At 36.6% G+C, this 22,770-nt stretch overlaps 1 protein-coding gene across 1 annotated transcript in view; it reads right to left on the bottom strand.

The window, feature by feature from the left end:
* The window catches only part of LOC114359265 (serine/arginine repetitive matrix protein 1-like), a gene marked incomplete at its 3' end in the record, with an annotated part of 53,767 nt that extends 31,760 nt beyond the window's left edge, over positions 1-22,007 (bottom strand). The window contains exon 1 of the mRNA XM_028313572.1: positions 21,707-22,007. Within this exon, the coding sequence (XP_028169373.1) occupies positions 21,707-21,821 (115 nt within the window). The remainder of the gene's footprint in view (positions 1-21,706) is intronic.
* Between the last annotated feature and the right edge of the window lie 763 nt (positions 22,008-22,770).

The raw sequence follows: 22,770 nt of genomic DNA, 5'->3' as shown, positions 1-22,770 counted from the left end.
ATAATAATAAATAAATAGAAAGTAGGAATATCAGACAGCTCCTACCATCACTTTTGTACATACTTAGCCGGATGCTTATCCGGCATTTAGTAACAAGATTTTGTTGTGTAACTAAAGATTACCTAGGTATTTTTAATGTCTTAAAACACGTGCCGTTTTTTGAACAAAACCTGAGGAAAATTTTCCCCTTTGAAGCAAACTTGGCTTCGCAAAACCAATCTAAAAATAACAGTTGAACCCGAAACTTCGAGTTACTTTTAAATTAACTTGGTTTCTCTTTACACTTTTTAGATTATGAAGTCGGTTAAAAATAGAAATACTTCCAATGAGGGTACAAACAATTTTGCAAACTGCGTAACTAAAATGCCAAGATGCTATAGAAATGCCAAGGGTTATTCACCAACTCGACACAAAAGATTGAACACATATTGTGTGTCCAGTTGATGAAACTCAAAATTAGTATCACTTAGGCCCAGAACAGACGCTGAAACGCAACTGCAACGAAACTGCAACTGCTAGTTACTTTTGAGTTGCATCTAAGTTTCTGCCATAGCGTCCGTTGAGAGACCACACATGACGCGACCAGTTTGAAACTTTCAGTTTCAGTTTCATTCATCAGAATTATCACAAAGTTGCAGTTTCGTTGCAGGTGCGTTTCACCGTCTGTTCTGGGCCTTATATCATAGGACACGCCAAGAATTTCACGCGTTGGCGACATGTAAACCTAAAAATCTTAAGTGTGTCCAGATGAGGAATTAGTGATCCTAATTTTAAGTTTCATCAACAGGACAGACGTGTCTAGCCTCTTGTGTCCAGTTTTTGAATAACCCAACGCCAATTAGTTGGTAGGAACCGATTACCATTTTATGATGTCATAAACTCTGGTCTTCCACCCACACTGGACGCATAAGGAAACAAGAAATGAATAAATTCACTAATCATTTGAACGTCTTAAGCTTCGGCCAAACCAACGCGTGCAGCTCGCATCGGCGATGGCGATGGCAATGTCGAACACTGCGCGTGCGTAGATCTCCGCAGCCATGACTGGACGCATTGATGTGAAGTAAACTCATCGCTACAAATTCAATACACGACATCTGATCGCCATCGCGCACGCAGGCTGCACGCGTTGGTTTGGCCGAACCTTTAGCCTGTTATGGGGAATACGATGACCCCTGAGCTTCACAACCAGGTTTAAGATCTGCGATGAAGCTGAACTTTAGCTTTCCCAGTGTAATGTAGCTATTGGCGAAGAAAGTTGACGCTTCTCATACAAATTATAGTCTCTAAGGTTATCTGGTATGGTAGCTGAACGTAATTTAAAGAGCTTTTGGCGATTTAGAGCTTTCATTTCTTCATACAATAAAAACAGCTTTCGAGTTGTTTTTTTGTGATTTTTCCTCAACTTAGTGGTGGCGTCTCTTTTGCAGGTTCTTGCAAATGTTGAATGTAACTTATTTCCAATGATATACGAGTAGATAAGTAACTTTTTGGACGATAATATTATTACAATTTACTATTGCTTTCAAACAAGAAACTTAATTGCGTGGGTTTCAGACATTACACAATTTATTCAACCACCATCGTTATGAAATTGCTACGTAATAAATTATAACAACAATCTATGATCTCATGGGAGCGGTTTAACGATAAAGTCTGCGTCTCTATGGGAACTCGGGAGGCATCATGCTATGGGAATTTCACGGTACATCTAACATAAAGGCATCTTGGGAAAGTTAGCATGTTAATAACAAGTAGGAAAACTTATAAATTGAGAAACTAACTTCTATACCCACAAAATCTATACTTCTATACTAATATCTATACTAATATTATAAATGCGAAAGTAACTCTGTCTGTCCGTCTGTCTGTCTATCTGTCTTGCTTTCACGCCTAAACCACTGAACCGATTTTGATGAAATTCGGTATAGACATAGTTTGAGTCCCGGGAAAGGACATAGGGTAGTTTTTGTCCCGGTTTTTGAAACAGGGATGCGCGCGATTAAGTTTTTCTGTGACGGACAAAATTCCACGCGGGCGGAAAGCTAGTTATAATATATTTAGGCAAAAAACCGCAAACAGGTTCTACATAATATATTCAGTTTTTCTTTACAAGTTTAAGGGAACCTACAATTGATAATTAAAATTATTTACATCTTCACCCGATTGGTAAAAGTCATTTTTGTTTTCAACAAAATAAGTAACGATAGATAGCGATACCGGTAATTAGATAATAATGAAAAGCTTGTTGTAAAATAGTAAATAAGACTGTTGAAAAATCACGAACAATAAATTACCTGAAAATGTCCAAAACATTAAAAAATTAAAGCAATCATGATTTATTGTTGATCTGTAATTTTATCGTTTGTGAAAAATATTAAATCATTAAAACTGCTTGTAGTGAAACCAGAAACGAACGAATTAGGTTTACCAACCATAAAATAAGATCCGCTACATAATTGTAAAGTGAAATTGTTCTTGTCCAATAAAATAGGAAAATTCGTAGGTTAATTAAAAAAATTATAGACTTATTTTGTTGCAAATAATACCTTGAAGACACGCGATTACAAATATTACAATTCATTAGAAAGTATAATTTGTCAAAATCATGAAGTCACCAGTTAATCTGGCCAATTAACATTCAATTTACGAGCAATAGACATGATTAGGTACTCTAAGTGGAGTGCTATTCGTGCAGGTGCTATTTGGGCGAGTGCTCAAAGTGAAATAAGTTTATATTATTAACCTAGCTAGCTTCTCAGTCGGTCTCATAGATTCCATGCTCTCTGATTGTTTTTTTATTTAAAAGTAAATACAAGTTCTCGATATCATCACAACAAGTTTTTAAGTTAAAGTTTATTTATTGCAACATGTTTTTATTTAGTTGAATATTTACTGTTGCGTTTCATATGCACTAATGAAATAATGTCACTTCGATTTTAAAATAATGATTTATTTTGTTTTTTGATATATTATTGTATACATAGTGTGTAATGCCTACTTGCTCTAGTTACTAGTAGCATATAAAATTTATTAATGTTTTGATATCTTTGTTACTTCAGTCATAAATTACTTCATAGACATTTAAACTATTTTTTTATTAATTGAATTTTCTTTACCAATAAACATTTAGTGTAATGGTCATTTATTTTACTGCCTCGAATGAAAATGTAAGCATTTTGCTTTCTTTAATTTCTCTCATAATAAAATATGTGAAAGCGTTGTTATGGTTAGTTGTAATCAATTATAGTGACGAATGGTAATTTTATTACAGAATATTATAATTAATAGAGTATTTTCTCTAAGATTTCCAGTATGGAAGTATTTCTACATTCATGTAGGCAGCTGAAGTATTATTCTTCAAAGGGGCCTATTTTCTTGAATAGTTCTGTTTACATATTACTTGTATGTAAGTACATATGTAGTTTTGATTTTATGAAGATTGAACTCCATCTCTCTCAACATTTTTGGGAGAGATACATTTTGTTACTTATTAACGAATTTTTAAACTGTAAAATAAATAATAAATGAGCTGTATGACGAATGTACTGATAGTTAAATAAAAAGGATATTTAAGAAAAATAGAAAATATTTTAGTTTTTCGGCCAGAAATTCTATGTATATTTTCAAATTCGGAAGCATTTCAAAACTCCCTGTTGAAGTCGAGCCTGTCTATCACACCCTGCATATTACTGTCAATGTCATATCAAGCGCTTTGAACTGTAGCCTTATTCACGTAACAAAACTTCAATGACAACAAATCGCTGAGCTGCGATCCTATCGAATAATCGTTCTATCGAAATGACCCTTATGAATACGGATTTAGAACTGTTTTTCAATAGGACGACATCTAAACGTCAACGAGAAAATACGTGAATTAGGCCACTGTTCAGTCTCAATAGCTACATCGTTCGTCCTACATCAAGTTTTTAGTTTTATTTGCTGATGCTAATTCTTGTTTACATCAAGATCTCGCTAGATATCGACGAACAAAGCACACCCACGTGTGTAATTGTTCGAAAGTAGGCCACAATGGCTTGTTATTACGTTGTACAGCATTTGCTATGGTACTACTATGCTCTGTCTATGGGCTGCTTGCGTAGAAAATCGTTCAACTTTTGAAGCTGATTCGCGTTTATTAGGGCAAAAAGAACTCGCCGTTTGGGTGGAAGATTCCGTTATGTAAACCTAGTTGTTTTGTTTGCATAAAATATTTCCATAGACGGGTAATTTGGCCCACGCATAGGTATACACAGTGGGCCTACTTTGAATTCTTTTTTCGAGACTCAAACCTGTAAAGCTGACAGGGAATTCCATTGGAATCCTAAAGTTAGTGAAAGGTGAAGCTATACAAGATCTTGTGCATATTCTTAGAGTATAACTTAGAAAAGCTCTATATTAGGCGAAAAGAAACTTTAAAGTATAAAAGCATAAATATGTATTCACAAACATTAAGAATGTGTAAACAAATAATTTTAACGCAAATCATAGGAAATGTAGAGTCTTATGCCTCTTACGCCCGCATTCACAAACATTACTATGAGGTGTCACAGTGCACGTGGACGCACAGGGTGAACCAGTCACAGAGCTCTATTCAACGCTGTGCGTTCGATTTGCTGCTTCACTTAAGCAAGCATCGTTTGTGAATACGGGCGTTAGTAATAATAGAGTCTTATGTAGAAACCATTAAAGAAAGTTTGTCCGAAAATGGCGATGAAATCATCTCAAGAGTCAAGACACTGAACGGTATGCAAATTTTTCCCATTTACATAAACCTGATTCATAATACTAAGACGAAAATAATTCATACAAAACTTCATAAGAATGAACAACACCGTGAAATTAGATTTCATGGGATTTTTTTTCTATTCAAGTTGAAAAATATCGAAGGAGCTCGTTTAAAACTTGCCAGTCTATACAATTTGACGTCATTTTATTTATTGATATTTTAGAAAAATAGAATTGCAATTCTTACAATCAAACTTTTAAAACAAGTAACAAAATATTGTTGAGGTAATATGTACGTGTACACGTACTGGTAATCACCAGTATGTGTTTAATTATAAAACTTATGGCAGTTTTCACCATCATTCCCTAATTTTAAGTGACCCCTATGAAAATAAAATTCCTGTTGAGGTACCATTATGGGACACTTAAAAGTTAGGGATTAATATTGAAAACGGGCATTAATCTAATAAAAACAAATGTTTATCAGCTAACATTAAACTGCTCACATAAAACTTTAGACCATTCGTTGTGTCGGTCAGTGACCCGGTGACGTAAGTTCTCGCGCGTTTTTGTTAGATTTGCTGTAAACGTTTTTGCTAATGTTACTGTCAAAGATAATGAACAGAATATGAGATCTAACCAAATTGCGGTTTTATTCAACCTTTCTTATCTAACCCCCTTATTAATAATATTTACACCGCAGTTGATTGAACACAGGCTTAAATTGACATAGTATGGAAATGACATTTTAATCCAGTATTTAATTCATCCTAGGTTCAACTTATTATTAACTAGCTTTCCGCCCGCGGCTTCGCCCGCGTGGAATTTTGTCTGTCACAGAAAAACTTTATCGCGCGCGTCCCTGTTTCAAAAACCGGGATAAAAACTATCCTATGTTCTTTCCCGGGACTCAAACTATCTCTATGCCAAATTTCATCAAAATCGGTTGCGAGGTTTAAGCGGGAAAGCGTAACAGACAGACAGACAGACAGACAGACAGACAGAGTTACTTTCGCATTTATAATATTAGTTGGGATAAGGGGGTAAGGTAAGGAATCGTGTAATCAGTGCTTTTACTATGGATATAAACAATTGCTCTTATGTAAGTAGTAGGTAATGTTCTAGCGGAAAAGAAACTGACTAAGAACAATCATACCACTAGTAAGTAGTGAGAGAGACCATAGTACCTACTAATCAAGCGATACTTGTCATTTTATCTTATGAAGTTTATTATAATTTACTTCGTGATAACTTGTCAAATTACTGCTGTTCAATATAATTAGCCCAATAGTCAGTTTAAACTAAAAACTACTTAGTTAGATTGTACGGATATAACTTTCTCACAATAATTGGCTCCGATGTCTTATATTAGCCGCCGATCAATATTGCCCTCGACTACTTCATGGATAGGAAGTTATTAGTGTAAATTAAAAGGTTCACTGTAGTTGTAACTAATCAACGAGTCATGTTATTAAGATGTATGAAAGCACGTCATAATTAGTATCTTAATTGGCTTAAACGACAACATAATAGTGTGAAATAAGCTTTTATAAAGCTTTTTTTTGTAGTTGGAAGTTATTTAAAATACAGTTTGTTCACATTTCTTACATAAAATATATGTTTAAAGGCGTACACAACATTGACAGATAACAAAAACTAAAACTACCTACTCCAGCTTTGGGAATTAATCAACACTTTTGGCCAACACTTAACATTTTCATTTTTCAGTGGGACTCATTCGATAAAGCAGGCAAATTCACACCACGGTGCGAGATTTTTATGTCCTGAGAACACTCAGGTGACATATTCCTCTGATTAGATTTGTTGCGGGTTCTAAAACACTAATCTCACTGGACTTATTTGGTGGGCAAGCTGTAGAAGTAACTTTTACTCGTATCGTGGAGAGAATGATTTTACGCTCATTTTGTTCTTTATTTTTGTGATACTTAGGTGGCAGATGATTTCAATGTCTTTAATCCTTTAAATATTTTTTTCATCATGTTATTTGCTTCACCACTGCTATATCTAATAAGGTCATGTCAAGCTATGACTGCCTGTCAAGAGGATAAGCGGTGTCGCAAGCTGTTACAAAGGCAGCGATGATCAGAAGACAGCTTGGCTGACAGCCAGATAGGTGGCGCAACCACTCGGTCAAGGTAACTCAAATGATGAGGAGTTCTGCTTGATAATACCTATGTATGTAGGTAACTAAAAACATGGAATTTAAAAGAGAGAGAGAAAGAGTATTTCGGCCATTTCTCATTTACAGTCGAATATGATGTTAGGCGAAAGAAGGCCTATTTGAAACCCTAACAAATAAATTGTTTTGGAATTTATTAAAGGAAATGTAGGTGATTCTAAGATTCAAATCTGCAAGTTTGCCAACTTAAAAATAAATCTTCTTTATTCATTTCATTTTGCAATAAACCTTGTTTAGTGTTCCGCAGTCCTGACAAGGAACCCTCATTTATAAACTAAATATTGTGGAAGTGGCTTGCTTCTCTACCTTTTTGTACGACAGATGTTCCATAATAATGCCTAATAAATTAACTACGTAGACGATGATTCATGTTAAACAAAGAATAAGTGGGCGTTCGTCTCTTCTATCTGAAAAACGAGAAATTTATCAAATTTTAAAATGTAGAGACGATTTGAGATTGATAAATTAAAGACAAACATGTTCTTGTTATTGATCTTTAACAGTAAATAGTTCCCAGGTACTGAAAAATAAAGTATCGATTGTTTTCTATTTCAGTAATGTATAGTAAATAATTTCAACTTTAAGAAATAGCTATGAAAAGAACAGTGTGCTACCACAAAATTAAAAGATTATTGTTTGTACCTACCTACTCGTACTAACTGCAGTCAATTATACATGAGATCATTCATAAACGATCTCTCATCAGCTACTTAAAAGATAATTTGTTTGACTGAATTGGTTTTCAGTGAGGTACAAAAATCATCTACAATTTTCATGAGACTTTGATAGCCATATTTTTTAAGTGTTAGAAGATTTATTACAACACTGACACACAGCTAATAAAAATTGAAAACAAGGTGGAACTAACTTCTATAGGATAATGGCGGTAGTCTACCATTCACATTTAGCCGCATGCGACCTTCGTTCATGTCTGTGTAGTTACAACAAAAGATGCAAGGTCTAATTCAATAGTCCATTAGCTTTAGTCCGAAGTAGGCTTTATTGAGTAGATTCATACTTAAAAAGCTCTATCATATGATTTGTGAAGGTCGCTGGGAGAACCTGAATGCGGGCAGTGTAGGACCAGTCGTTATGGAACTCCTTGGAGGAGGCCTTTGTCCAGCAGTGAACGTCATTTGGCAGAAACGAACGAACGAAGAACTTAGCACTCGTTGAGGACGCTTATGTTACGAGTGGGTTCACACAATAGTCCAGCGGCGGGGTTTGAACCAGGGTTCCTCGGTCCGAGGACCTCGGATCTCGAGTCAGCCAGTCCGACCCCTTCACTATTCAGCTTAATATGTCATTTCATATCCTATTTGCACCCGTAAGCCCTGACCTACGTATAGTTCCTGGAACTATGCAAGACGTAACACTACCGCGTTATAAAAGTTTACTCACGACTTGAGAGTTGTATGAGTCACACACGAGTCTTAAGCCCGACACTTGCAGCTGATTACGTGTGTCAATATTTACACACAGATGGTAATCGTTATGACTACAAAAGATACTAATTTGATCACTTGTGTTCACTAGATTAGGAAAAGAAGCTTCTTTCTACGTATGCGCAATATTCCTCTTGAAGTTTGAACCTTACGCGCTTGTTATAAACGTTCAACAGCTACATACAACAACTATTTTAGGAAATAGGTAGTTACATATTATTTTTATCCGATAACCGAAGTAGGATAATGGTACTAAAAGTGTTTTTAACGTTATTTCTTTGGCACGTTCTGAAACCTCAACGGTTTGACGGATTTTTAGATATTATGTAAGCTACTGAATGACTTCAGGTGTGAAAGGTCACGCTCGTCACTCTAACATTTGCTCCCCACAGTATTTGAACCCGTACCAACGTCGAACCGCTGACGATGTAAATTCTATCTACAAAACCATCATAAGTTGTGGTTTAGTTGCCTATCTCTACCGATACAGTATCGATTTTGTTGAAATTGCCCTGCTATTACATTTCAGTTGACACAATTTGATTACCAGTAAACCAATGTTTCCAATATGTCGTAAACTTGAACACAACAAAAAACCAATTAAGCTGTAGATCGGCAAAAAGCAAATTATGTTTTTGTTACTCGCAGCATTTCAGGTTATCAACTTTCTATAAATAAACACTGGACCAGTAGGTGTCAAGGTCTGGGCGTAAATGCTCTGAGCTATTTATGAAACTTCGAACCTACAAGCTATGTCAATAAATATTTATAAATTATGATAGATTTTTGTTTGTTTTTAAGTCACGTTAACCCCTCGTGGTAAGCTAAATATTATGTTTGAGTTACGAGGAGGTTCACCATAATAGTCCAGCGGCGGGAGTTAGAACCCGCGTTCCACGGATCTCGATTCGGCCAGTACGTTACCGACATCATTGGGCTATTGTCGCTTCAACTTCCTAATTATTGTCTAGATTTAGAGCCCTTACTGTAAGCCTAGGATGCGTGCCGCGATAAGCGGTTATCACGCCATTTTATCGATTTTGCCCATACATTCTGACGTCGATAAAGTATATCACGGCGCGCATCCTAGCCCGGCTGGAGTCGCTGTGACTTATAGGAACATGTCTATTAAGAGATACTTAGAATAGAGGATTTTCAGGGCGTGTCGCTATAGGTACACATGAATCACTGAAATCATCCTCACTGACTGCACTGACCTATGATGCACAAAACAAATGAGCTACAGAATTAATAAACAAACACATCCTAGATGAAGTAATACATTCGCAATCCAATAGATACCTACTGCAATGCAATATAATTAATAGATGTAGAGCTGGAGTTGTTATAAAATCGTAACCGGTCGATACAGAACTCCATGGAACTAGAACAGCACTTGACGTAATGATATTTTAGTTACTTACAATGATTAGTACTAGGAGGTAACAACAGCCTTCAGTAATTACATTCTTTAAACATTTTAACCGAATAATATTATACTTGTTGCGGGGTCTCCACTCCAGGGTCTTTCTGGCCCAGCGATCCTGGTTCATCCGTGCAATGTGCCCTGCCCATCTACATTTACGGCTCTCAATCACTTCAACCACGCGGCAGGGGAAGACCGCCTAAACGGTGGACAGACGATATCCGGCAACAGGCTGGAGTGAACTGGATGCGTGTGGCCAGGGACAGAAGTCGGTGGAGGGTTGAAGAGGAGGCCTATGTTCGGCTGCTATAGATAGATATATAGAATATTATACTTAAATCTACATCATCTAGCAAGATGTATTCTTATCATCAATAACGAATTGTTTTCAGTGTTCGATAAAAGGAATTATCTTATCGGTGATCCATTTTTATTCATGTTATTGTGATGCTTGCAAAATGTACCTAATGCAATAAGCGATAACGGTACAGACCATGCATAGCATCAAGGTAAACACTGTGCTGTGCGTCAAAATGCTGTACAAATATTAGAAATAACCATTTAAAAATATTCATGCTGATCATGCAGATGGATTTCCTTACTGACTAGTAGTTTTTAAAAGCGATTTAACGCATACGGGACTATTCCCACCTCTCGTTCCCACCACTGCAACTCCTGTGTAGCCAGGATCTACAGCTTGACCGCCAATAAAAACCCAACCAGTGAAGGTCAAGTTTGTCCCGGGGGAAAGTTAAACTATCATTGGAACCACGATTTAACGCATGTTGAAATTTTTTAACATTACCTACTAGATATAATTATAACAATGATTAAGTAATAAGCGAAATTTACAAAATCGATGACAACGAACTAAAGAATCATGTTTTAATTCGTCGTGGTACAGCTAAATGGAACAATTCTTAGAAACAGCCGTTATTTTACAATGGCAGCTTAAATTAAGTAATTGCCCTCGATAATATTGCACCCGATCACAATAAAAACAATTTCTAATTGTAAAACGGCGTGAAAACCATACCTGACCTAAAAAAGTGATACAATTTCAAGAAATTCGCTTCCAATACGTCTGCTTTACATATAATTAGAATATATGAGAAGTAGAGTTTAAAAGAAGTTGTTTGTTATGTAGGTAACCATCTATTTTTCTGCCAAAAATACTTTTGCATTACTTTTTCTTACAGTATGACTGCTTCATCTTTTGGCTCTATCTCCTATGTTTTTATATCTTCAGAAGTAGAGAAAGTAAGAAGATATTTCAGTAAGTGTTGAGTGTTCATCCCGGATCTACAGGCATCCATCCATCGAGAACAAATGAGGACTGAAATGACTGACTTATAGATTGATCGCGCCACAATGGTAGTAGATGCTGTCTGTCATAAGCTGAAAGAAACTACCAATTGTTGGAGGAACAAACTAAATAGAATGGAACGAATGATTTACATTCTTATGGATAGCCTATAGTTTTATTTTGTGAGCATTCTAGTTCAATGAAATCCTAGTATAACTGCGATTGGTATCGATCTATTGTGATCGCCTATTATCCTTTACAGTTCGCCTCCGAGTCCTGCATCTTAGTTTGAATAGATGTCATTAATTTCCAAATCTCTCGAATATAAAACTGTTAGCAACATAACAAGTAATAGTACAAAACTACTAACTACTGTTCAACAATAAACACTTGATCGTTGTGAAAAGACGAACGGTAACAATAGAGATATTAGTTCAAGTAAAACGTCACAGCAGCTGTTATCTTGAAAGTTAATTCATAAACTATTAATTTAATGTGTAATGAGTATGTAAAACTTGTAGTAGCATAGTTATAAGTATACAGTAGTGTACTTTAATAAGCATGATAAAAATCTTAAGCCTTTGAAATAATAGCTTGTTTCACGCGAATAAATGCAGAATTTTTCAATGACACTGATAAATGACCATAAAGAATTTTGAGTGAAAATGCATAAGTATGTAACTGCACGTCATGTAGGAAAGTGGAGTAAGAACATTATTACTATGGAATAGTTGAAAATTAATGAGGTAACAAATGGGATACAAAAATAGTTTAAATTAGGAGTTTCATGGAAAAAAGAGATGCTGTCAAGAATAATTAAAAAAAGATCAAGGCTCGTTCAAACGACAGTCAAATAAATATCCTTCGTATACCCGCGCCAAAAAGCATTACAAATATACCCGCGCACGGTCTCTCAGACCGAAAGTTGAGCTCGTGTTTTATAGTATAATTGTGTACTGTATTGTACTATAATTTGCTTTAAATTATACGTTAAGGTTATAATTGCACAAAAAAATTAAAACAAATTTTATATTTATTTTGATTTAACCAGCCTTTAAATCAGACTTAAAATTCAAACAAAATTTTACATCAGCCTAAATTTAATAACAAAAATAAACTTTTTTTCTTTTGAAGCCTAAAAAATTAACAAAAAATATAATAAATGGAAGTATCCTCAGTAATATAAAAGAACAAAACAGTATTTATCACTAGTGGTTTCAGTGGAATAATGATCGGAACATACCATAACTGCATGCTCGTATAATGACAAAAATACTTTTTGCATCTGAAAAATCACCCTTCTGCTCAGAATCGGTGTTGTTCTCCTGCACTTCTAAATCATCCACCATCTCATCACTGTCACTCTGGTCATCATAGTTGGAGTCCGAATCTTCACATTCTAACAGCGCCCTTATCCTTTCTTCGTTCATTATGACGACAAAAATGGCTAAAACAAATTAATAATAATAAAATACAGTAATACTTAATTGATATGAAACGCCACTAAAATATGACAATACATTTTATTGAGTAATATTGTAAAATAAAACAATAGTAACATACCTGAAGTAGAAACACGTATACCCGCGTCGGTCTCACAGACCGAATAACAGCAAAAAGTGACACACGTACACTTGGCAGCAGCGATCGCCCAACACTAAACAATGGCAGGTCACAAATCATGAAGCTACTAAAAACCGCAAACTCATAGAGTTAATACTTTTTGAAAAAATCCGAATTATTAGTTCGTCGGTCTGAGAGACCAACGCGCGGGTATAGGAAGGATATAGAACACTCGACTGCAAGCCTGAAATCGGTCTAACTATTGAAATTCAAAAAATCACACCCAAATCTGGGTTCACTCAAGACAATCGGGTTATTTTGTGTAACTTACAATATTGAAATACAACATGATGAATTGGAATAGAGTTTAAAATAATTTCGTCTTACCCTTGCGTTCATGCATATTGAAATTCCATAAAAACGCGTCACTTTATAACTCTTTCACTTTCCATATTTTTATGACACAAATTAAATCACCAGTCAGTTTACGATAACTCTCCAGGTAGGTATTATTATTTATAACTCCGAATCAGTCGTCGATTTTCACCAAACAACCGGCTAAAATGAAACTACAGCATTCTCGGGCGTCTTCAAAGTTTAGTCAGCCTCTCGAATCCGTCACCTTGCTCCAAGATATCTTGGTTATCTCAAATGTCAGACATCTGAAGGACACGGATAATCTTGTCGTGATCTTGGCATGAGCGAGGAAAGTCTGTGGATCATCGGATTAGCGAGTAAATCCGCAGACGCGCGAATTGCAGTTAATAAGGATGTGCCCGTCAAAATTTGGATGATCTCGCGCATCAATTGACTCAAAAAATGCAAGGATCTTCTTCAATTCTCGTTCATAATGCAATGCTCAGAGTTCATTCAAACTTTTTGAAAAATAAATAAAAACATTGAGGTTGTTAGAGTATTATTTCAAAAAATCCAGCGATACTTAAGCGTAGAAGAAGAAAAACAGAGCCAGACGGGCGATGATTGATCGCAGCTGACTGAGAATTACTCATATTTACAGTTTGCGTTATCTCCGTAGTGACGCGCGGTAATTTTAGATTGGGGCCAGGTGAAGACAAAAATCGTAAATCATGAAACTCTCACAAATGGCTACACTTAACGTGTCTCGTATACTGCCTGCGTACGCGTGCATTTAGTATGAAAGAAGATTTAGTTTTGTGGCAAATTAATTAACGAGACCAAAGAGAGATAGATCATCGATGTAAAAAAAGAAACAATAAGTACTTTTACAATTGGTACCTATTGCTGCAAAACAAGAAGTCAATGACCAAAATGTCAAATTCGACAGACAAGCGATCATAAAAAGTTTTTTTTACGATTTTATTTTAATTTTCAGACGCTTCTATGATTCAACATTTGTTCTAAATAGATTCGATTACATTACACTATTGGTAGAAGGGACTTATTTAGTTCAAATGAGGCTAAAAGCGGATTATTTGGTGTGAACCGGGAAACTTGACACCGTCCACAATAGCGCACCACAGCGCATCCGGATCCCATACATATTGTATGTATTGCACAATGCCTCCATATCATGTGCCGTTTTACTTGGTAGCGATCTGTCAGAGTTCCATGAACTTTTGACATTAAGTACCTACGTTTACGTTTAGTATTCTAGCATTGTCATAGTAAGTTTAGTAGCACCGATTGATAACAAAATAAAGGTATTCATTTTCTTAGTAAAAATACCATATTTTACTCAACATGATGATGCTAAGAAGTAAAAGAGGCAGTTGATTTCATCTAAAACGCTTGTTCAATTCAGACCTTGTAAGGCAAGCAAATATTTCAATAGCAAAAGAGATAGCTCAATGGGATGTCACGGGCTTTCCAAAAAGGCACAATATATGGACGACGCGAGAGTATAAGCTATGCGATTCGCTCGCGATAAGAAATGACCTTAAGGGCCCGGCGACCGGTCCGACCACATGCTCCCCAGCACTCCACTCCATTTGGCTCTCTCTGTCCTTCGAATTTGAATTCTAAACCCCAGGAAATAAGATCTCAGGTTTGATAGCAGGAGAGTGCATCGTGCTGGAATTTAAACGCGGCGTCGTCGTACTAGCCCGTAAGTCGAGTTTCATTGAAAACGCTCACATTTTATCTGTCGAATTGAGTGTTTATTTTCGTCGCTGTATCACCTGTCCTGCGCAGACGCTATCTAGTATCTACCCAAGGTTGGCTGAACAATTCTTGAAAATTTTGCGGTTTGAAACTTAAGTACAATTAAGGATTAATTTGGTCTTCTTTCTCTTTGGTCGGAGCTTCTCTTGCACAACTTTGTTTGTTCAAAGAAAAAAATATTAGCCAAGCTCAATCACGAAATACATATGACTTCTTAATTTTCTCTACTTTTAGCAGCTTTTAATTTACAGGTAAAGTCACAATATTTGCGTGAGTCTTTATATGACTCTACTAAGCAAGAAAAAATATGTTTTAGTACTTACATAAGTAAATCCAATAAACAATAAGTTTAGTAATTATTACAGTATTAAATCTCTAGCAAACTAATTACTTGCTTAGTACAGTTTAGTCTCATCTCATGTAACGTCTATTATTGCAGTAAAATGAATTACAGTTAAAATAATTTAATGGACAACCGAATAATGCTACATCATTAGTTATTAATACAGATTGCCTACAAAATGTTATTGGCTATACCGTTTATACCATTCTTATAGCTCAATGAAATGTTCTGCTCCACTTTAATTGAATTTTAAGTATTTCACGATTTTATTACCTAAGTAACAGGGTTTGGTCTAAATTCTGTTGCTATTTTATAACATGGACGATGTAGAAAATAACCCTAAGCTTTTTAGCTTTCAAAGTTTTAACATTTGAACATATGTATGTGCTGTGTATCTTTTAACAATGAGTTTCTCTTCGTCACAGTTGCTTTACATCTTTATTTTATTAGTAAAAAGGTTGATGTACTTAGTAGATCCCGTTATAATAATTATAAACTGCTCTATTCCAAAGTTGGCCAAAGCCGAACTTTTCCATGACAGCTTGAGTAACATAGCAAAAGTTGATTCCATTTTTTCGTCCATTTTCAACGAAATTTTTCCTAAACGACCTCAAATCCAGGTCAATGGCCAGTCCCACGTAAGTTCTTTGTTACAATTTTGGGCCCTATGTCACCATAGCGGTCGTTACCATTAAGCTTACTATGAAAAACGCATTGTGTCGCCGAAACAAAACTTTGACACGTGAGTTTATGTGCCAGCGCATCAAGCTAAATACCTTGGACACCTTAAACAGTTGTGTTAAGAGCTAATTTGCAACAAAAATTTATAGCCTAATGTGCTGTAGTTTGTACAAAAAACTGTTGATTGTCCACACTTAACCTTGCGTTTATTTGTGGGAAACTTTTAATGGAACCTCGCAATAAACTATATGGGGGTCTTGATTACCTCGCCAGACGAGATAGCGGCAAAGTAGTAATAACCTGACAATGATTTTAATTACGTTAATTTACTATTTCGTGTACAATCACGTGGAGTAAGATCTTTAACGTCACAAACGACCGCAACAATCCGCAACATAACCCATTCAAGTGATTCTGAACCTTCTACACACAAATCTGTAAATATAATTAAGTGAAGTCGTCATAATTATTGACACATATAGAAAACTAGCGGTGCCCGCGATTTCGTAGGTACATGCGTGAAAATAGTTTGAATAAAATTTCCCGTTTTTGCAACATCTTTCTTTACTGTCTTCAGTTGCTTCAGGAGTCTACATCCACAAGTTAGAAAGAGAAGAGAATAATAAAATTTTAATCGTCATCGACAATAAATTCTCGGGCACTTAAAATAGTGTAAGAAAAGGTGCAAGTAACAATATAATGAGAATCAATAATTGCAAGCTTAATTGCACTTATTATTGAGAGTACGATGACTTTGATAATAAAAACAAACTTGATAATGAAATCCTTTCGATAACAACGCGGAAATTACTGGCGCCAGCCAGTTGACGTATTTCCTTTTCGTGTATCTTTTTACTGTATATTTGATCATTAAATCATATCTAATTGAACAAATATTAGCTACGTTAGAGTGTATAAGGTAAAAGTGAATATTTTATCTGTAAATAAAAGTATTATCGTGGGTTGAGTGGTACAAGTAGCGAAGTAACAAACTACGTAATACCACAGATTACCAATAAATATGATACTTCGTAATCGATGAGTCTGAAGAGTCACCAACTCAAATACCATCATTAGGATGGTGGATAAACGTGCCCCATGATTTGACTAAGGCCTGCTATACACGGACAGCTTGAAGCAGTTAGTGTCGGCAGCTTCAAGCTGCGACTGCATAGCAAACTACAGAAACAGTCTGTTGTAACTGCTCGAGCGGTTCCGTGTATGTGTGTACGTAGTGTACTGTAGTTTGCTATGCAGTCGCAGCTTGAAGCTGTCGGATACTAGCTGCTTCAAGCTCGCCGTGTATGGCAGGCCTAAGTTGCAGAACTTATGGCTGGTAGAGTTAAAAGCTCGGCTCTATATGATATTATCTGGATAACTTTTTCCCAATGCGAGTCATCATGGTCCAGTCTTGGAAAAGTTTTACATTAAATGTTATAGGTGGGATTGGCTTTTTTCGGAACTGCTACTTGACATTTTAAAATTCTGCATCCCATTCATCATTCTAATTTTCCACACCTTCAAACGGTGCCCTATTTCTATTCTGGACGACGAATCCCAGTCAATTAGGTAGTTATGTTGCAATAAACCTTTCGTGATGTCCACTATTACGTTTGGAACTGATTTATTACTAGAAAAGCGTAATTATTACCCAAGGTGACGCTAATCTTATACATATGGAATGGATCATTGAGTATGAATCATAATGCGGTCGTTGATCCTTGTGAACTGTATGCTTCCTGCTTATTAGAATGTATTATGATAACTTGTAAACAATAGAAATTTACATAGACTCGTCAGGAGATTGAAATGTTAGAATGAAAGTCCGAGGAACTAAGTGACTAAAAACATAATAATATATTATTGACATTATAATTTGTTGGTTTTTTGTCGAGACTAATTTGGTTACTCTACGTAACCAATGTGTGTTTATTTCTCATTGGACTTGCTCTTGATTACTAGGTACCTACCTATGTTGTCACCTGAAACTTTCAGGCTAGTTAGGTACTAACAAATGCAATAACAAGTTTTTTGGTTCTAGATTCAACACTATTACTTCATTCTCATATCCTTCTCCAGTTAGGGAACGTAGATAGAGGTAGTTTATTTTTTTACAAGTGCGCCTAAGCGTACACCACATTCGCTCTACCCTGGAGTCAGCAATGGAGGGAGCTTATCTACCTGGACAGTTTTATTATTATTTATGTAGAGTTCTAAACCAACGAAGTCAGTCTTTGTATGTATTTGCACAATTTTCTTCTGCCCGGTGCCATAATGGCGCATTGAAATCTATCAGAGCGTGAGAAACGCATACCGATTTGTATATCCGATACTCGAAACGTCTGATATTTCTAATTACACACTTTCGCCACTGCAATTTTCTCCCGAGATATCAAAACCTCTATACCTATTATTAAGAATGATTTGTTTAATTATCTAAATACAAAGTTTCACTTTTAACGCAAATTATTCGGGGTTTCCTATTCGGTTCCCATGCGAGTTAGATTCTGAGAAGTAGAAGATGCATGTTGCGTGCTAGAGATTGCTGCGAACGTAAATTTAGTTTTTACTTTTCCTTCGCAACCGTAATGCAGTTGATATTTACCAGTTTTTGCAACAACCGCGTATAATTTGTCGTTTTTACTTCAGCGCGGGCTTTGACCTTTCCGTTCATGTCATAAGGTGCCTTTTACTTTTCTTTCCCTCTCCTCAATTTCAGTAAATGTCAAAATTAAGAATGGATTGTCTTTTTGGTTCATTTCAAAAACTATTAAAAGAGGACTTCAAAATCTTTTGTCTCTACCAACTTTCACTCTAAAAATGAATTACTCTGTGAACATTGCCTCTACCATGAGTTGCCATCGAAAACTTGTATTCGTATACTACAGTCGATAGAGTTTAAACGTGGATCGATGAAGTTTGCATTAAAATCATACCATGAGTTCAATTACCGTATACTTTACTCGCCAGCGATAATTCGATGGTTTTGTGATGTCATGTTGGTGAACATGTAAACGTATCCAACTTCACACTCTATGAATGGATGAATGAAAGAACGAATGCCGCTCCTTTCTAACTATATAGAAAAGACAGAGTAGGAAATAACGAAAATGTCAAAAATAACACTGCAAAATTTAAGTGTCCTAGAACAGTGCTTAAAGCTGAAATAACATGATGATTTTAAATTTGTATTGTTTATTTCTTGTCATTGCGACTTTGACGCAGCTGTTGTCATGACAACAGACAAATAAACATGTTTTGTTGAAGAATTATTGATGAATAATTTTCCACAAAAAATTGGATTTTAACCAGGATAGGAAAGTGAGAACCTGAGGCTATCCGTTTAAACCGATTGTAGAATTTATGGAAAGGTAAGTTAAGTAAAAATAAACATACTATGTAGTGGAGGAATTTCAAAATTAAACGAATAATTTTGAGCTGGCTTTTTTGAAGAAATACAACCTTTCCAGCATAACTTCCACGTGCCTAGCTAAAATTCAGTAATATGAGTGCTAGATTTATATTTTCTAGATACAATAAAGTTGTTTTTCTATAGATATGGCGATCTGAGTATGCCCACTGAAGGGCCCCAAGAAAGAGCCAACAATAGTCAACGGTGGGTGGAACTAACGGACACGCGAACGTGAAATGCTGATGCCACCGGCGACACCAAAACTACTGAGAAATTGAGAAGTGTGTATAAATACCTACTATACTATATTCATTTTGATTACTTTTATCTTATTTCGTCATTATTATTTGTAATGTTTATTTGTTAAGGTGTGGAGTGACTTTAAACAGCAAGAAGAAGGCAACTCGCATACACAGAGCTGCCAAGGGAACACTGGACTGGTGGCGGTCCAGGTTCTTCCCTGAAGCCAAAGGATTTAGAGCAGAGTGCTTGTAAATAACTACTTGTAAATTAAATCCATAATAAAGACCTAGGGTAACTGGATGGATATACCTACCTTATTATTGTAAAACTTAAGATATTATAATTAATTAAATACATTATATTGTTTTAATCTTTCATGGTCACTAAACATACATGGTAGCAATCTCGTCAGTAATAATAATTAACCTAAATACATATCCTACTAATGTCCTACTTAATATTAAAAATGCGAAAGTTTGGATGTCTGGATGTTTGTTACTCTTTCACGCAAAAACTACTAAACGGATTTTGATGAAACTTTACAGTATTATTGTTTATAACCCAGATTAACATATAGGCTATAATTATGACGATCTGTGACAAACTAAATTTCACGCGGACGAAGCCGCGGGCAAAAGCTAGTGGAAAATAAAATGATTAATTTTTATTGACTATTTATTTCACAAAACCTAATAGGTACATAATACACAGACTGATTAAAAACAAAAGTAAATTTCAACTTATGAAAATACATATTCATTGTCGGATTAGCTTTCTATCATGATCTCGTAAGGCTGCGTTTCCACCAGAGATGTGCGAGGATGCGTAGCGAAGGATGTGTTTGTAAAGAACCAATAGAATCGCTTCATTTACCTCGCCTCGGTCAGCACATCTCTGGTAGAAAAGGCTCAGGCTGTACAACACTAATGAGCATTTTCAAATCTCTGCTACACATCCTCGTACGATACATTTTCCTCGCACAGCTTTGGTGGAAACCCGCACACATTTTCACAGCACAGCTAGACATCTTCGCACGACACAATTCCCTCGCATATCTCTGGGAAACGCAGCATCCTCTCCCTCCCCCAAGGATCTCCCTCAGGATCTCCACAATGTGCCCGCATCCAGGTTCTTCCCGCTATCTTTACCAGATCGTCGGTCCACCTAGTGGGAGGTCTGCCCACATGCTGATAACATGTTCCATCGTAATAAACTTCTTTCCGACATAATTTAATAAAGAAAACACCTAAAATGACCTTAAACCACAATTTTATTTTGCTTTTCACACGTCAATAAGCCAGTGAGTTACGTTACTGTGACAGCTAAGGTATTTTTCGATGACATCTTTGAAAATTGCAACTCATGGTAAGTTATTTGTATGAAACTTAATAAAAACTTTAGTCGCTATCGTATTAATTTAGATAGGTTTTTTACCTAACGATTTGAGATGAACTCATGGTAGTGTTTTTAGTTTTGCTGTGGTTCAGCTACTAACCGCTAGAGGCGCTGTACAATTTGCCATACATTTTTTTACGCCCTCGATAGCGAGATGCTCGGTAGGTAAACTCATGGTAGAGGCACATAACTCTAATTATCTGCAACAACAGCGTTCGTGTGAACATAACTAATTGCTCTGAGTTATTGAGTCATCAAATTCGCGTTTTGTTCCATTTTATGACCATAACATCAGATTGCTGTATCGTCCGTGCTATCAGTTCCGTGGCCTATTGTTGTAATTTAGATACGTAATCCATCAAAGTAATTAGTCTCGTTGCAAAAACAGTCCTTATCGCCGTCGGATCCGTCTTCAGTAAATTAGTTACTCAAAACTAAATTAGCATGCCGCATTGTGTTAAATACAAAAGATGCAAACTGGTCGGTTTAGGACCGTCTGGTTATTCGGTTAGAGCACTAATCTCAGTCAAGGTCGGTTGCAATTAAAAATACATACAATCGAAAATAAAACACAACACAAACAAAGCGAGAGCATTCCGAAGAACTCAGACTCTTAAATCAAAAATCACTTTTTCTTGTTAATGCGTTTAATAAATGGAAGAAAAAGACGCTAACTCAACATTGTAGAGTAAGAACATTTGCTTGCGTGGATAAGTTTTGGTGCGTTTGCAGTTTGGACGATGAACACTTTTTGCCGATGTCAAATCGGGTTTTGTATTTGGGTTGAATGAAAAGGTTACCACTCGCACGAGTGGCACTCACCGTTTGTGCAAAAATAGTCATCTTTGTCCAAAATTTCATGCTGGAAGCCGTAAGCGGGCAGCCATGCATGTGAGCCCGGTGGATCGGGCCAGTCCGATATGCGGACCTCCTCCATGTCATCAACACAACACTGCACTCCACTGGTATTTCACTGTGGCACAAGCATGCATGGACTACCTTTTCGTTCGTCCATCAGGCTGTCATGGGGCTATAACGGTGGTATCGGCGCCGGTGACTGGCGAACGCGCGCGCGCGGCGGGGTGCGGCGGAGTACTGGCGGCCGGCGTATGGCGCGCGCGCTGCGATCTCTCCAAGTCTCGTTTCTCGATATCTATTGCAACAAAAAACCGGACAAGTGCAACTTGGGGTTTCGCTGACGGTGTTCCGTGAACCGACGGAAGACTGCAAGCTGTGCCCAGCTGAGATCAGACAACATCTGCTGCTGAGACGTGCCAGAAACAAATTCGTTTGAATGAATGCTAGGATTGTGGGGCAAATGAGAGTAAGTAGCGGTATTTACGGTTTGATTGAAAGTAAGACTTTCTTGCCAAGTTGTCGACCCGCAGTTACCTGAATTAAAATCTCATTTGGGTTATAACATTGTGTAGTTTTCTTCAATGAACTGCAACAATACGTATGAACAAGCAATGGCGAAACACGTAAAAAACTCGTGCCCGGCACTGGCAGCTGTCAGAGTTTCAGCTGTCTTGGCTTCGCTTTGCCTTTAATTTCGAACCAATGTGTTGTAACAAATTGCAGCGATGATCCATTTGGGTAATCAGCAAACCTAATATACTACAAAATATTTGTTGCGTTGGTGTCCCTCCAAAGAATTAAGCTGTCCACAAAGAAGACAACCATAACAGGACAACGCCAGAATTTGCACCGACAAAACGCAGGAATGTTGTTAACCACCACCAACAGACATTAACCCGTTCGCCGATTCCTCCGCGGAATACTAAAGAGGCGGCTTTAGCTCGGACTGACTGGACGGAAACCGTATCGGCATCGAAACTAGATTTACAGGCTAAGAACCAGTTGTAGACGTGACTTGCTCACATTCG

The sequence above is a fragment of the Ostrinia furnacalis genome, unplaced genomic scaffold (genome assembly GCF_004193835.3).
Source record: "Ostrinia furnacalis isolate ACB-3 unplaced genomic scaffold, ASM419383v2 OfSCF4279, whole genome shotgun sequence".
NCBI lineage: Eukaryota > Metazoa > Arthropoda > Insecta > Lepidoptera > Crambidae > Ostrinia > Ostrinia furnacalis.
This window is presented reverse-complemented; position numbering and strand designations above follow the sequence as displayed.